The 17,510-nt window shown below is 34.1% G+C and overlaps 1 protein-coding gene and 1 pseudogene across 1 annotated transcript in view; both read left to right on the top strand.

The window, feature by feature from the left end:
- The window catches only part of LOC133187644 (amidase-like), a 144,254-nt gene extending 139,947 nt beyond the window's left edge, over window positions 1–4,307 (top strand). Inside the window, exons 10-12 of the mRNA XM_061323060.1 lie at window positions 1,262–1,324; window positions 3,410–3,697; window positions 4,014–4,307. Coding sequence (XP_061179044.1) covers window positions 1,262–1,324; window positions 3,410–3,697; window positions 4,014–4,207 — 545 coding nt within the window. The 3' untranslated portion in view covers window positions 4,208–4,307. The remainder of the gene's footprint in view (window positions 1–1,261; window positions 1,325–3,409; window positions 3,698–4,013) is intronic.
- Window positions 4,308–7,746: 3,439 nt separating this feature from the next.
- Window positions 7,747–16,892, top strand: LOC133187643 (amidase-like; annotated as a pseudogene).
- Window positions 16,893–17,510: the final 618 nt, after the last annotated feature.

Raw genomic sequence — 17,510 nt, 5'->3', positions numbered from 1 at the left:
AGTATGTTATATTGGCGATAACATCTTAGGTTGGTCAGAAGAGTGTAAACCAACACATACATCGCTTTTATTTTTTTCTATTGATTGAGAGGCGTTTACATTTGAACATGTCCGGTTTCAAATTGACAATTTAGTTTCGTAATTTTTTTTTTTTTTTTTTTTTTTTTTTTTTTGTAATCATTTCTCCCTAAAACTATTACTTACATGAATAAAAAATGAAACTAAGGGCTTGATTTCGGAAAATAGCACAGAATCCTAATACATTTTTCAATTTGTCTTGGTTTCCGAGAACGTCCATAGAGACAAGAATAGGGTAGAGTAAAGCTATAGAAATAAACGATAAAGTACTTAATTCACTTTTATTTATTATAAATTGTACACGAAAATATTACGATGCTGCATTTAATATGAAAAAAAGTTAGTCAAGCACAACCCGATCATGCATAGCGAATAAGGAATCGCCTCACACTCTGTCGAGTTGTTTTGAAGTCGTAATTAGTTTTGAGTAGTTTCCTTATATTAACAGATGTAAGTCAAGATGCATGGTACTAAATAATAATATTTTGAATATCTAAGTTATTTTCCATCCTTCTTTAAGGGGCGCTGCGTCGAAAGAAATAATAAAAAAAATTACTTCCTGTAATAGGTCACCGTAAGATCGGGGCGTGGCTTGCATAATTATTTCAAAAATTATTCATGAACGGTACGGTTCGCTTTGTGCACGGTACGGTACGCTTCTTGTACGGAACGGTTCGTTTTGTGTACGGTACGGTTCGCTTTGTGCACGGTACGGTACGCTTCTTGCACGGCACGGTTCGTTTTGTGTACGGTACGGTACGCTTCTTGCACGGTACGGTACGGTTCGTTTCTGAGGTGTAGTAGCACGTTTTAGGGTCTGTAGAATGAAAGAATATGGAGATAACGAACAGTAATCAAGCCTAAAGTCCATTAAATCAATATTACTGCAAATCAAGAGCAGAGCAAACACGGACCTCTAAAAAGCATCAAAGATGGGATCAGGTGACATTGGGGAGTAAGCATCCCCTGTCGACCGGTCACATCCGCCGTGTGCTCCTTGTCATGATCGGGCAAATGGAAAAATCCGTAGTTGAATAAATGAATTGCTTATTCAAAATTATATTGCTCCAAACATTCCAGTCATTGCAGCAATGAAAGAAATGTTACTTCTTTATAGAGTGTACTTAGGTTTTGCACAACCCTCTTTTTTCAATTACAAAATGCTCTCTGTTTGAACATACAGGTGTGGCCATTTGGACGCCAGTTAATATTGAAGGGGCATATCAAACATTGATGAAAGGAAATGGTACGTTTTCTTATTTTTTTAATGGGCACTACAATACTAGTATACGCGACACAGTGGTTTCTAAAATAATTTTAAAAATGATTCTTAAAGATAATTATTATCTATTGAACGTCAATTTTTCCCTTTAATTTACTCACAGTTGTGGATGGGAAAGCAGTCAATTGTAGATACTTTAAGAGGCATTCTCTGTAACGACTTGAACATTTATATAGGAGCTGTGGCACGCATTGTCTCTGAATTTCTCCAAACTCTCTATGATAAAAGTCTTTGATACCTTTAACTCAAATCAAGCAGAAATTGGTTGCTACGTGTCATGGTTACCATGGCAACATGTCCTAAAGTTTGAAAAATGGCATTTTTCAACATGTTCAGAATCCCACAGTTAACGTTTGCATCAAAGCAAACAAGTGGCAATGATAGTTTCTGAAAGTTGAAGGCCTGATGTCTTAAATGCATGATAAACATGTTTGGTAAATCAACTATTACATACGTTACAATGGAAACAAAGTATTCAAAAGTAATAATTTTGCTCATTTAATTTTATAAAATCATACACTTAAGAATAATAAAAATTATAGGTTGAACTGCAAGCAAATAATAGACAAAAGATCCTTGTAACATATACCAAGGAAGAAATATGATATTCTTACAGATTGGCAATGGTTGCCATGATTTAATTCCAAGAAGGGATTTTAAATTTACTCTCTTAATGTTTAAATCTAATCCTATCTTTTTAAAAAGCATATTTCTATACAAATAATGATCAATTTTTAAAGATGTTCATGTGACCCTAATTTTCACATTTCAAAAAATTCAAATTCAATTCTTTAAATAGAGCGTTGCTATGGAAATATGCCGAAAAAATATGCATAAAAATCTGAAAAATATTCTGTTTCCTTAGATACGTACCTTTGTAAACAACTGGTACATTGTTTCCATGGTTACACTGCAAAGTAACAATTAATCCCAATTTTTCTTATGTTGTCGGTGTTGCAAGGTCCTAAGGATGAATATGTGCCAGTCATGAAATTTATTGTTTTTCCTGAAGATAGCAGCATTAACACAATCTTAGCAACACATTTTGCATGGTAACACTGTGTTACCATGGCAACCATGAAAGTTATTTTTAGAATAATATTGCCAATACCTAATTACTTAAGGTCAAATATTTTTATTCTTTTTTCTTAGGTTGTTGATTGAGTCTGATCATTTAAAGCCTATCACTGGTGAATATTGAGCGTTTTTCTGCATTTTTCAGCATCTAAAATGTATTCCAAATGTTACCACTTACTTAGAGATAAATTCTAAATAGTTTCTTTATAGCATAAGTGGCAACAAGGTGTCAGGTTTTTGTGAGAAAGGTTTGTTTGTTATTCTTAGTCTTTATTAAGGCTTAATAAAGATTCAAAGTAGCTGAAAATCTCAATTTTTCTAACTTTTCTGGCTGTTACCATGGCAACTAAGACACATAGCAACGAAATTTTATTTGATATATGTTTCTGGTGTCAAGTTGTAATAATGGGCAAAGTTTCATCAAAATCGGTGACCATGCGTGGCAAAGAAGTTTTAAAAGTGGTTACAGAGAATCGCTGTTAATATGTACTTTTGTTGTATATTACTGGGCTATCTCTTCAATGACTTGGATAAAAAAACAAGATTCCAGAACAACTGAGTTATACATTTCAATAAAGTTGTAAATTGTACACATGCACATTTACCGTTAATTTCAGAGGAAGATCCATGTTAGAGTAAAAACATGAAAGTTTCTTATTATTTCTATGGTAAACAAGACTTTACCACAGGAAATCATTACACAAAGTTTTTACTTACTAAGTAAATTAAAGTACTAAGTAAATTAAAGTACTCATATCAAAGATTTTACTATAGTTACATGTAATCAAAGTTCAAGAGTTCGAAGATTCAGATTCTGTATAGTTAATCAAAGTACAAGTATATATAATATAAGATGTAGTAAAAATAAGTATATAAAACTTGAAACAAGCAATAAATACAGAACCATTGCATCTTGTCAGGTAATACATATAACGTATATTGTAAACTCATCCAATAAATTTAATGTTTAAGGTCATGGATATAGCTGGAAAGGAACCTACAACCTTCCATTACAGGAAGCTTTGGCTGGAGCTTTTAATCTCCGCCCATTTGACTGCCCCCTACCGGTCAAAATATTTATGATATTTTCTGAGTTCATGCAGAGGAACTATCAAAACAAATTTTACGCCAAGGGACAGAACCTGATACAATATTTGACAAGCGAGTATAATAGAATCCTGAACGATTATGACGTCATGATTCTGCCGACGCTTCCAGGAAAGCCTATAAAACTTCCTACAACAGATATCTCTGTTAGAGGTAAAAAAAAAAAAATAGAGAGAGAGAGAGAGAGAATTAGGATTTCGAAGATCCATTTTAAATACCATTTTAGTTCTTTTTAAAAACAATAATATATGCATCAAGTTACATAAAAATTTTTAACCAGTAGATTACTTACACGAGATCAGGTAAATGAAAGAATGTTATAATTTAAATTCAAATTTAGATGGTTTAAGGTTAAGTTTTGCACTTTGCAAATATCCAGCAAAATCAACTCAATTTGTTCCCGTAAACTTGTTACAGTATTACTTCTATCAACATAAACTTGATGATAATTTTGTATTTTTTATTTTAGAAACATTAAGACTTTTAGGAATGTTACGAAACACAGCCCCATTCAACGCCACAGGACACCCTGCCCTCAGCATTAACGCCGGATTTAGTGAGGGGCTTCCGTGTGGGATGATGATTGTGGGCAAAATGTTCGATGAAACCACAGTTCTACAGGTCGCCAGAGCTTACGAGAAAATTCGGGATGAGACATCATAACATAACAGATGACTCAGTCTATGATTTATTGTGATGCACACAATGTTCCAAGATATGTAAAGATGTTTCATCGTTACGGATTTCTGATTTAAGATATTGATGGAATATTAGTATGTTTCATTAGCCAAATCTTATGGAATATATTGACCTTATTTGAAATATTTTTTTTAAATACAATTTCTGTTTTTTAGAATAAATATGTGATTCTTCATACAAATGAATATTTATACTGTATTTTAAAAAATATTGCCAAAAAAGTATATTGAATCATAGCATTTGAAATGCGTTGATTTGACTTGGATATATGTCAAAATTAATGCTTGTACGCATGACATCAGAAGTGTTTCAAAGAGAAATTGAAGAATTATATTCCCATATTTGTTTAGCCTTCTTCCCGTAGTTTAATCAATAGGTAGCAATATATATATATATATATATATATATATATATATATATATATATATATATATATATATATATATATATATATATATATATATATATATATATATATATCATATTCATTTTGTAACTGTCTGAAAAGACATGGGAAAATACAATCTACTATGCAGAGTAGATCTATTTCGGACTTACTTACCTTAAAAGATAAACATTAGCTCAGGGATTTAATTAAATGAATTAAAGCAAACGCACTATTTATCGTGCTTATTACTGTGATATACGCGAGTCAACGACATGCAGAGGTGAATGTATGAGCCGATGGTAGAGAGTGGAGGGAATGATTATCAAACATACAAAAGTTTTCATCATATCTGTCTTATTTAAGCGAAATTGATATTGACCTTCTGCAATTGTTCTATATGTTTTGAAAGTCTAACAATGCAGAGGGGCTACAAACAAATCCATGTAAATCTCAATGCGACGTTCCTCTGGAGAGTTTCACCATGAAAATTGGCCTATGTCTCGCAAATAATTGTTTTTAAATTTAATTTCTGATCAATTTTCATGTGCATGTGGCTGAACCAAATTACATATATTCCAGTCTGATTATTCATCTTTCAGAACATAGTCAGGACATAGTCGCAAAGTAAACCAATACTTTTTGGTAGATTAATTGTCTATTCAAGGATCAGTCAGACACTCTGAAATTTACGCAATCTATACATCTGTGTGTAACACTGGCCTTTCTTAGTCTTTGAAGTATACTTAATAAGTTATTTTTGTCTCATTTTTATTTATCTGTTATTTACAAATCTACCTGATCATTAAAACTATGAAAATAATTTTTATTATACAATAAAAATTCTTGCATAATTCTCTTATTCTATTAACCTTTCAAATACATTATTAACAGTAATTAATTATCAAAAGTGAGTGGCAAAGGGGAATGACTTCTCTCAGTAGAATACAAATTAATAGAGTCCTGGCCAGGACCAGAACACTGGACCATATGGTCCGGATGTTTAAAAATCTGGTAGAAATACTCTTGCTTCTTAAACTTTTGCTCTGTTTGCCTCCGATATGCACTGGAGCAGAGATTTTCAAAGAAATAATGCATTTTTACTACAGACTCAAGACAGCTTTACCCTAGCACCAGAACCCATAGCCCATACATTAACAAGATATTAAAAGAATTAAAGCATTTTTACTATGTTATCAAAAGACACCCATCCCCCTCGAGAACCCCTGACCCTGGGACTACAAACGTTTTAAAATTTGTAAGAAGCACTGTTGTTCTTTAAAACTATGCACTTTGTTTATTTGCTCAACACTAAGGAGCAGACACTGAGGAGAAGACAGGGTTATTTAATAGAATTAATGCATTTTCACTACATTATCAATAGAGTCCCACCTTTAACGAGAAAATCTGACCCAGGGATCATAAAAATCACAGTTCTGGAAGAAACAAGCTTGCTCATCATAACTAAACACTTAGTTTCTTTGCTATATAATCAGGAGCAAAAAATATTTTCGAAGAAATTATGTTTTTTTCATTATACTATCAATAGAGCCCTTTTCACCAGAAATCCCGACCCTGCGCCATGAATTTTACAATTTTGGGAAAAAAAACACCTTTGCTTTCATAACCGTGCACTTAGTGTGTTTCAATAATACCCAGGAGCAGAGAAGAAGATTTTCAAAGAAATAATGCATTTTCACTATATGATCCATAGAGTGCCGCCATAGCACCTGAACCCCTGTCCCTTAGGCCATGAATTTCACAATTTTGATAGTGGACTCAATGCTTATTACAATCATGTCATGTTCATAATTTTTGTTCCCCTTCACCCATAGATGCTATCTGCCAAAATAGCTTCAAATTGGTATAGCGGTTCCAGAGAAGAAGTTGAAAATGTTCAAATGTTAACGCACATCTCACGACAGACGATGTACGGCGAAAGACAAAAACGGATAGCAATAGGTCACCTGAGTAACTTAGGTGACCTAAAAAGCAAAACAACAAACAACGAAAAATTCCATTTTGAAATTGCAGTTTCTGTATGGTGCGAATGTGCTTTTAATTACATCATTCACTATGATGGTTTGAAACATTTCTAATTACTCAATATATGTCAAGTACTAGTTGCTGACCATTAATTAATTTGAAAACTTGCTCTGGCGACAGTTATGCATAAAAAAATTTAAAAATATGACATAAAATAACTTTTTTGTTAAGGTAAATATAACATTTTGTAATTTGTACTAATAGACTGCAAAACACCCCCGAATTCTGGTTAGATAATTGTATAGACTTCAAATGTATTTGAAGGTCACTCCAAAGGCCAATCTCAACTCTCTTCAATTGTCAGATGCATATTAATTTTCATACGATATTCTGTGGCTTGTATGTGTCCCGTAGAACTCGCATTTAATCGACCGGAATGTTCAGAACAAGGTAGAGTTCATGTTGGATATTAACAAATGTCAAAAAACAGGTATCGGGGAAAATATGCCTGATTTTCATTTTCTCTCTAAATCGTTGAAAATAACGTCATTTACATCACAGCATCTTATCAACTGATCACAGGCTTTTTTTCTGAGTTGAAGTTTGCATCAAACATGTAAGATATTTGTTGAGCATATTTATAGATACATGTGTCTGCATCATAATTTCAGAATGATTGATCAAACTCTGAAACTTCTTGTTTTGTAGCTTTCATCCAGAGTCCAATCTTATACAATCATCTTTAGGTTAGCTTTGCATTTCTTTGCTATACATATACTACTGATCAAACTCACTATTATGGAAAGTATTATCCAAACTTTTTATAGGGATATGATTGTTTCATTGCAAAATACTGAGGGATGTAGTCTTTTATGATAACTTTCAGGTAAATGTCAGTTTGACTACTATATTTATGCATATTTAAAGTTACACTTTGTAATCCCCCCAAAACCTTAATGTTTCAATAAATTTACTCGTATTAAGAAAGATATCTTTTCATATAAAATTACAAGATATGTTTTCTCAAAGACTGCATAAGGCCACCATACAATGTAGTTTTAATGATTTGATGTCCATACACCTGTGCATGATTTGCAAACGTTTCAGTCTGCTTTTATTTCAGAGATAAAGAATGTCGGTCAAAGACGACAAAGGTGGGTTTTTATTTATACAATGTTCTTTAAAGTATTATTCCCAGTGTACCATGTACATAGGACATAACATTTTGAATATTAGAATGTATTTGAAGTAACATCAGTATTCCTTCTGATGAGGGGCTGAACCGAACAGAAATTCCCGGACAAAAAAAAAAAAATGGAAAAAAGAAGGTCATTAATTGTTATAATGCAGAGAAAACATCGTTAGCACTGGTTTGTATTACATAGAATATATTAGAGTTATTACTTGGAGACACCCCAACCCGCCCCTCCTGGTAATACATTCACCTTTATATTTAATTTCATTTAGATCTTCTATTTATGAATGCCTTACATGAAAATTCACACCATCAGCTATAATGACAAATGGATCGTCACGTATATACTCTACATGTAAAGTTCTCCCCCTTTATCAATGAATTTTAGTCAGGCTACATATGTTTTGCTGGAAAGAGAAGGTTCTCTCAGTATTGCTGGATTCTGACATCATAATTAGTCAATAGCTTGTCAAAGGACCCCCACTCCAGGTATCTGAAGTGTTAGCAATTTGAGAGCTCGGAGGTTAAATATAAATTAACTGTCTCAACCCAGGTTACACTCGTACAACTTGGGTACTTTTAAATTAATTTCTTAAATGATGGTTCTATGTTGTGAAATACATATAGCGTATCTTAAAGTAAGTGAGAAGATGAAATCATAAAATGAAGACAGACAAAAGTAACATTTGATTTTGTTTTAGATGTGGAAAATCAACTTTATTTCAATGGTGTAACTTGTAAAACTACATAAGAGCTCTTTTTTTTTTTCTTATTTATTTCAAATAATCATGAAACTGCTTCCATGAAAACTATCTTTTATGCTTGCTTGTTACATGTACAAGAATAAAATTTTTAAAACGATTTCTGACTTTGTGTTATAATAAAAACTCTGTCTATTTTTTCAGAACTTCAGAAAAGTCCAGCGATTGTTCGGATTTCGGAAGATGACATTAGAACTATTGCTGCGGATCTCAGACTAAAACTCACAACGGAGGAAAGAAGTGCAATTTACGGTAATAATGTACATAAAGCAGCTGTGTCGACTTATTTCTTATTTCATACTTATAATAATTGAAAACTTAAATCAACAAAACGGAAATAAACAAATTTTTCACGGAAAATGGACCAGGATACACAAATCATCGGTCATAATTCGACACAATGACATATTACTAGTAATTGATTTGATTATACAGAGTATATATATACACTGGACAAAATAAGTTAAGGATCATGATTTATAAATTATTTAATTTACAACAAATAACAATATATTCCATTATAACTATATAATTTAAATCTTTAACAAGTAAACAAACAATTTTTATTGTGTTTATCAAAAATCAATGAAGCGTTAACGTGCATTGGGATTAATTGTCACACAACCCCCAAAACAGAATGAAAAACAGCCTTGGTAAAGGATGGAAAATTCAGACGTAACCGTTTGCGCGCAGTGATTTGATGTGTTCAATATGCTGTATGACCACCCCGTGCTTGAATAACCGCGCGACAACGCCTCTGCATACTGCGGATAAGTCTCCGGAAGAAGATTTGCGGCAATCTAGCCCATTTCTCGACGAGTGCTGCAGAAAGCTCCTCACGGTTCCTAGGGAGTACTGGGCGCGCTGAAATGGCTTGCTGTACCTTGTCCCAAGCATGTTCGATGGGATTCAAATCAGGCGAAAGACTTAGCCAGTCCATTCGCTCAATGGTTTCATTTTCTAGGTAGTCTATTACGACGCGAGCCCTGTGAGGTCTAGCATTATCGTCCATTTAAATAAAATCATCACCGATAGCACTTGCATACAGCCTGACAATAGGGTGCAGTATCTCATCTCGGTATCTTATCCCTGTAAGATTTCCTGCGATAACGTGCAAGTCAGTCTTTCCGGTTATACTGATACCACCCCAAACCATCACAGAACCACCCCCGAAATGATCATGCTCAGCAACACAGCAATCTGCATAACGTTCACCGGTCGTACGCAAAACTCGTCTACGACCGTCATGAAAGTCTACACAAAAGCGCTACTCATCTGTAAAAAGAACAGGGGTCCAGTGACGCAGTTGCCAATTGACATGATTTCGTGCCCATTGGGATCTGGCTGTTCTGTGTCTTGGGGTCAGTTTGGGCCGGACTGTTGGTCGGAATGCTCGGATATTATGGAGTCTGTTTCGAACTGTCTGTGGTGTTACTCGCACACTTGTTGCTGTTTGCTGTTTGAAAGTCTGTATTTAGCCTAACAGCACTCTGGAACCTCTGCCGTTTTGCCATATTGACCAGATAACGGTCCTGACGAGCCGTGGCTGACCTCGGACGACTAGAAAGTGGTCTCTCAGCAACGGTACCAGTATGTTGGAATCGATTCCATAATCATGAAATGACATTTTGGGACACATTAAAGTGTGCAGCAACAGTTATTTGAGTATTGCCAGATTGAAGCATACCTATGGCTTGGGCTGCCTCAAAGCCGGTTAAGTGACGTCTCATGGCTTGAAATGTCACAGGGTCATCAAAAAATATCCACAACTTCAAACACGTATTCAAATAAACATTTTCGTTAACTTTGTGTATACCCTGAATCTCTTTGTTTTTCACCCTGTGTCGGCATTCAGTAAAGCATGAATTGGGCATGAATTGCACGACCCTACAGGTAGCATTTTCTTATCAATAACACGTTAAAGAAAGTATGGTTGAACTATAACGTAAAAAAATATATTATAATTGTTTTGGGAAAACAGTTCAAAATCATGATCCCTAACTTTTTTTTGTCCAGTATATATATATATATATATATAGAGAGAGAGAGAGAGAGAGAGAGAGAGAGAGAGAGAGCACAAAGAAATTCACTTTTATAAGGATACCCACTTCCGCCCCAGCCCGGGGTTGAACTCTCGACCTACGGAATCTGTCTCCTAGCAGTACAGGAACAGCGCGTTAGACCGCTCGGCTATCTAGGCAAGTCAAAAAACTTGTATTGGTAACGATCCTCTAATAAAACTAATGTCCAAATAACTGTATCTCACTTCTATTCTCAATGACCGTGTAGTGTAGGGCAGCGCTGTGAGAATTCCATCGGCATCGAAAGCAAGTTTGTATATGTTTTTAAAAAGCTTCATTGTTGGTTTAAAACTTCCTTCTCTGTACATGTTTCCAGTTCATACTAAACCCTTTATTAATCTTTTTTCAGAATATATGCATTTTCAACGCGTTAAATATAGTACATGCATTCTTAACACAACTTTAAAATCTAAACAGATACATAAACTATGAAACATAGGTCTAACATCACTTTCTCAATGTAGATTTTTGTGGCGATGTCTGCAAAGATTACCAGAGGGTATACGAACTTGTGGTACCACCCCCTACCGTAAAATACCCAAGGACACCGGGACATAGGGAAACCAACGACAATGCTTGGTGAGTTTACTATGTCATTTGCCATTTTAACTTTGCAAATGCTCAAATATTATATAACTATATATTACATACGTCTTTACCAAAAAAACTCTTAATCAATAAATTTTTGATCAGTTTCACTAGATATATAAAGTTCCATGAGTATATCCAGATGTTTTGCTTGATACCGTTAAGGTATTACCGGTGTGACATTAAAGGAGCCGAGAGGGGACTTTTGGTGGGGAAAACTGTAGCAATCAAAGACAACGTGTGCGTAGCCGGGGTCCCCATGATGAACGGAAGTAAATTACTGGAGGGGTTTGTACCCGACAGAGATGCTACAATTGTGACAAGGATACTGGATGCAGGTAGAGAGAGAGACTTGGAAATTACCAAAAACTTATTAAAAAAAAGCATGATGTCAAAAAACAAAAAAATTCAGTTCTATTGCTCTCAATTTTGCATAGTTTGAACTATGCAATGTAAATTTTATGTATATTTATGTATACATTTCAATCAAATACAATAATAAACTTTCGCGAAGAAAGCAAAAGAGATATTTGTTTAGCTGTGGTAAAATTTAGAAATTTATTTCAAAATTAAGGATTATCTCCCTCATGCATAGCTCTGATCCCTCAACGTATTTAGCTCCAGTCTTTGACACCCCTTTTTTCAGCTCTTCATTTTTTTATTAAAATATTTTGGATTTCCAGTGTTTCGTTTTGTACATCACTGAAGAGACATAATTTGTCGAAATGCGCATCTGGTGCATCAAAATTGGTACCATATATTATTTACATCAAGTATCTTCTATTCTGTCGAAATATACAGAAAGTTGTGGACCATGTCACTATTATGATGATATCTGCTGAAAGGTTTCAATGTTAGGCCATTTTTTATAAATTGTTTTGTTTGTCTGTCGACCGACTTGATAAAAATGGCTCGACCCATTTTTTTTTTAATCTCCAGGAAATTCTCTAAAAACTGGGGACAGGTGACTTGGAGGAGTAAGCATCCTTTGACGACCGATTATACCCGCCGTGTGATCCTTGTCATGAAAAATCCTTAGACCATTCAGTAGGGGAAATAATTGCCTATCAATTTGTGCAAAAAAAAATTAGTCAACATTCGATCTAACGACATATTTTATTTGTAAACAAGGTCAATGTTTCTGCCATAGAATTTGCGAAATGTTGGCTCTAAACAAAACTGTTAATGTCATTGCATCATCATTGTGTCATCATAGCCTGCCTCGTTTTAGAAATATATTGTATGTAGAACATGCTCTTACGTATCAAATCAACTGGGAGACATCCGTACCGATTGTATCAACCTCGGAGTACTTGTGTTTAATATATTTTTGAAATATTTGGAATAAAAGAAACTTTGGTATGAAAATTTTAATAGACTTAACTGAATAATTCAAAGAAGACTATCAAAGATACATTGAATCAGATTTGAAAAGAAAATACGGCGTAAGTATTTAGCACAATAATATTATGCATTTTTTGAGTGAGAAAACTGAAAGAAGTTTAGTGAAAGAGGCTGACACTTCAGAACGCCACATTCTTATGTTCATGAAGTTGAGCATTAAAAAAAATAATTGTTTTAGGTGGAAGAATTCTAGGTAAATCTGTGTGTGAAGATATGTGTTTCTCCGCTGGTAGTTCTACGTCATCATATGGACCAATAGGAAACCCCTATGATCCAACAAGATCTGCGGGTGGATCCAGCTCAGGTTCAGCTTCTCTGTTAAACTACCAGTTTTTTCCACAATCTTTGGTAATAAACACAAGGATATATGTTCCTGAAAGCTGCATTATTTTCTAACATAAATATATATGCTTTTTTCATTAGAAAATACTCAAATGATCTGTTAGCATTAAATAATTTCCTTCGTGTTAGGTTGCCAGAAATATAGTCGATGTAGCTATTGGCGGGGACCAAGGCGGATCGATTCGGATCCCGTCAAGTTGGTGTGGAATTGTTGGATTGAAACCATCTTATGGGTTGGTTCCTTATACCGGGATAATACCAGCAGAAATCACTATTGACCACGTGGGGCCAATGGCCAGGACAGTGAAGGACTGTGCAACTCTGTTAGAGGTACAGTGAATCTTACTCTGATAATAAGAGATTCAATCCGAAATAAGACATACATGTACAACTGTACTGGTAACTGTACTGATAATGTGTTTGTTTTATATATTCTCCAGAAAGTAGTTTGAGGGAGGTATATCGGAATTTACCTTGTCCGTCTTTCTATCCGTGCAATCGTTTCTGGGCCATAACTTCGTAATAGAAAAACACTGCAGGATGCTCACAAATTAAAGATACATGTATAGCCCTACAGTATATCAGGATCTTAAACAACGGCCTTTCATGCAAATTAAAGGTCACTTGCAAAAAAGTGAATAATTTATGCCCGATACAATATAGTTTAGAAAGATAGGAGGTTTACATTTAACAGAAAAATTACTTATGATCTGACAAGATCGTGTCCCTTATCATTTACTTATCCTAATTCAAGGTTTCTCGCAGAAAAAAAAATGCTTTATATGCTACATCTGCTAATACTAGGCAAAACGATTGATAATGACTTGAGGGTTTTGATGACTTTGAACACAGGTCAATAGTACATATTTAAATTAGCTTGATGGAAAGGTGCGAAATACATGTCAAATCCAATCTTTTTTTTTTTTTTTTTTTTTTTTTTTTTTTTTTTTGTTATCCTCACCTTTTCATTTTAAATGGAGAATTATGGGAAGTTCTTACATCAGAATTAATTTAACTCTGAAGTAAGGGTTATAGGCAAATTTGGGGAAATTTAAGTTAACTGGGGGGAAAGATTATAATTTTATTTCTGGTTTATAATTTTTAATTAGATAGAAACAATGAAGGCAAACATTTTTTAAATGCAAGGGATGGGGCGGGGATATCTTCGTATTTACATCAGAACTTTATCTACAGAAAAATCTCATAAACTTAACAGCAGCACAAAAAATTAAATATCATGTAACGATTTTGAGAAATTAACAACAATTTGATACTCAGAGCACTTTATCTACTTCATAATTGTTATGTATGCTTCCTCTGTGTACAAGTTTAACCATGGGATAAAAGGAAAGAAGATAGCAATTCTCAAGGAAGGTTTTGAAGGAGTAGATGAAGATGTGGCAAAGATTGTGAAGGAAGCAGCTTATAGACTGAAAGAGGCGGGGGTTGAAGTCACAGAAGTTTCCCTCCCGATTCATCAAGATGGTAGAAATTCGTTTTATTTTCAGATGTCCCTCTCTTAGTTAATAACCTTTCCCTATTTCTTTATGGGAAGTGGTCAATGGTGAAGTATCTATTGATGATGAATTGAAACTCTTTTTAATAATCTTACAATGAGATTTACACTTTAAATACAGGGTTTGTAGCAATTCTTTATTTGTAATATAAAAAGAGGAAAGAGTTTCATATAATGCAGTTATACCTCCCTCGATCTGAATGTACACAAAATGTTAACTATTGAAATAAATTGGTGATTTCGTGTTGTTACATGCATTTTTTACTCATTGTAGCATTGAAATAAATGTTAATTTCTGTTTATTACGTTCTTTAGTTTTGCATTGCTTTGAAATAATAAAAAATGTTTGTTGAACATATAGGTGTGGCTATACGGATGCCAGTTAATATTGAAGGGACATACCAAACAATGGTGAAAGGAAATGGTACGTTTTCTTTAAATTCTATTTTTCTAAGACATACGCAACATGATAATTTCAATTTGGATAATTTCTAAAGATGAATTTCATCTTGTGAACATCAGTTTTATGACCGACTGCGGCCCACCAGAATTGCATCCGCTAAATCAATTATTTTGTTCATAAAATTTGGGGAAAGTTAACTCCTTTATGAGGTTAACTTTTGTTGAACATTAAACTGTGCTACTTCTTATATTTAAAAGAAGATATAAAAGGAGTAATAAACAGTTAAATAAAATTTATACTAACAATCTTTAACGGGAATACTTGTATTAATTTATTTGAGATACATAGAATTACTAAATATATTCAAAAGGTATCATGAATATATCTGAATTGCTTTTTTCTAGTTATTCCTGTCTTTAGCTGCTACCTTAACGGAGCGGCATTCCAGCTCAATCATTCGGAATTAAAAGATGTAGAATTTTCGAAATATTGCTGATGCTGATGCATAAAAGTCGGCAGTTCAAATACTTTCAAGTTACTTTTTGTAGAATTATTAGTGAAATACGGTAAAAATTCCATTTCCCAGAATACGTAAATTCCTTTACTTGAGATGATGCATACGATTTGTGCAGCAATTCCATCAGTGGTTGGGAATTTCTACCCATTAACTTTCCCTGTACACTGAGTTGAGAGCCTTTTTGCAATCGACAAAATCAGAGTGTTTCCTTCCATTCTTTTGCTTGTTCTAAATGTTTCTTAAGCTAAAGTTCTGTTATATGTTCTTGTAAATCCTACCTGGTATTTCCTGAATTTCCTCTTAACTCTCTCCTTAACCCGGTCAAAATCATTCTGTAGAACACTTCGCTTATCACTTGTAAGTGCACAACCAATGCAAACTGTCAAATAATATTATGACATGTAACATTTATTGTATAATTATTCACTAAACTACTAAAGGTCATGGATATAGCTGGAAAGGAAATTACGACCTACTCTTACAGGAAGCTCTGGCGAGATCTTATAACCTCCGCCCATTTGACTGCCCCCTACCGGTCAAAATCGTCATGATATTTGCAGAGTTTATGCAGAGGAATTATCAAAACAAATTTTACGCCAAGGGATAGAACCTGATACAATATCTGACAATGGAGTATAACAGAATTTTCAAGGATTTTGATGCCATGGTAATGCCGACACTTCCGGGGAAGGCATTTAAACTTCCTACAACAGATAATTCTGTTGAAGGTAAAAGTTAAAATGAAATTGTTATTTCTAAGACATATTTTGCATGAAATCTTTAAGCAACAGAATCTGGAGACTGATACATACATTGTATATGCAACATCAAATTTAATTAAGCAGAGCTTTTACAAAAAGTTACAAACTATTAAATGTACCAGAAGCACATTGAAAGATCATTATTTCAAATATAGATGATTAAACACAAAGTTTTGTGCATAAAAATTACTCTGAAATCACTAATATTTTTGAGGGGTTTTTTCCGTTGTTTTCGTGATATGAAGAGACCTATCAATTCATGACCTCCCCAAAATATTAAATTTCAAATTTCAAACTTCTTCAGCCATGAATTCAAATCGCCACGAACAAGTATTTTTTTCCTCTATTCATGAAAATGTGACCTCAGAAATATAATAATTTTTATGATTTTACAGTAATTTCTAGCATTTCTGTTGGAGAATCAACACTTATTGCTTTTATATACATGTACAGCCATTTTCATCCACTACAATTTTTACAATAATTTAATTAGTAATTTAGTCTCTTTTTTTCTAGAAACATTGAAACTCCTGGTTGGAATGATACAAAACACCGCTCCATTCAACGCCACAGGACACCCTGCCCTGACCATTAACGCTGGATTTACTGAGGGACTTCCGTGTGGGATGATGATAGTAGGGAAAATGTTCGATGAAACTACAGTTCTACAGGTCGCCAGAGCCTACGAGAAAATTCGGGATGGGGCTTGATTTTGTATACCTTTCGTTTAATAAACTCTGCACAAATGCGTTGGCGAAATTAGGATAGATTTGATTATGACGTAGTTTTTATTGAATATATATGCTTTTACATTTTTTAAAATAATCCTAACTTTTTTCTAGTTTAAATTAAATGAAGAATTAATGTCTTACTTCCAAAATGGCCAATGTGAATTTATTTAATATATGTTTTATCTTTCGCACGTATACTTCCATTTATTCACACTTCCTAATAAGCTATTCTTTTTTTCCCCTTTTTAAAACTCTTCTTTGAAAGGGCAAATAAATGAAGATTAGTTGCTGATTCAGTATGATGTCACTGGCGGCATATAGTACAGACATTAACAAGTGATTTTATTTTCCAAAAAATTCAGTATTGCAACTCAAGTTATCTCGCGCTCGCTCCGTGATCGGGAGGTCGTGAGTTCGAATCTCGGCCACGACTGACCTAAGTCGATAAAAAATGGGTAGCAACTGTTCCTTCGCCATGCGCTCGGCACTTTGAAGTGAAAGTTGCGGGTCCTTCGGATGAGACCTTAAAAACCGAGGCCCCGTGTCACGGCAGACGTTGGCACGATAAAGATCTCTCACTGCTAAATGGCCCTGAGT

Source organism: Saccostrea echinata, unplaced genomic scaffold, assembly GCF_033153115.1.
Source record: "Saccostrea echinata isolate AGI-Se365-2 ecotype Australia unplaced genomic scaffold, CSIRO_AGI_Sech_v1 ptg000015l, whole genome shotgun sequence".
In the NCBI taxonomy this organism is placed as follows: Eukaryota; Metazoa; Mollusca; class Bivalvia; order Ostreida; family Ostreidae; genus Saccostrea; species Saccostrea echinata.
The sequence above is the reverse complement of the archived record's forward strand: the minus strand, read 5'-3'. Positions and strand labels throughout refer to the sequence as shown.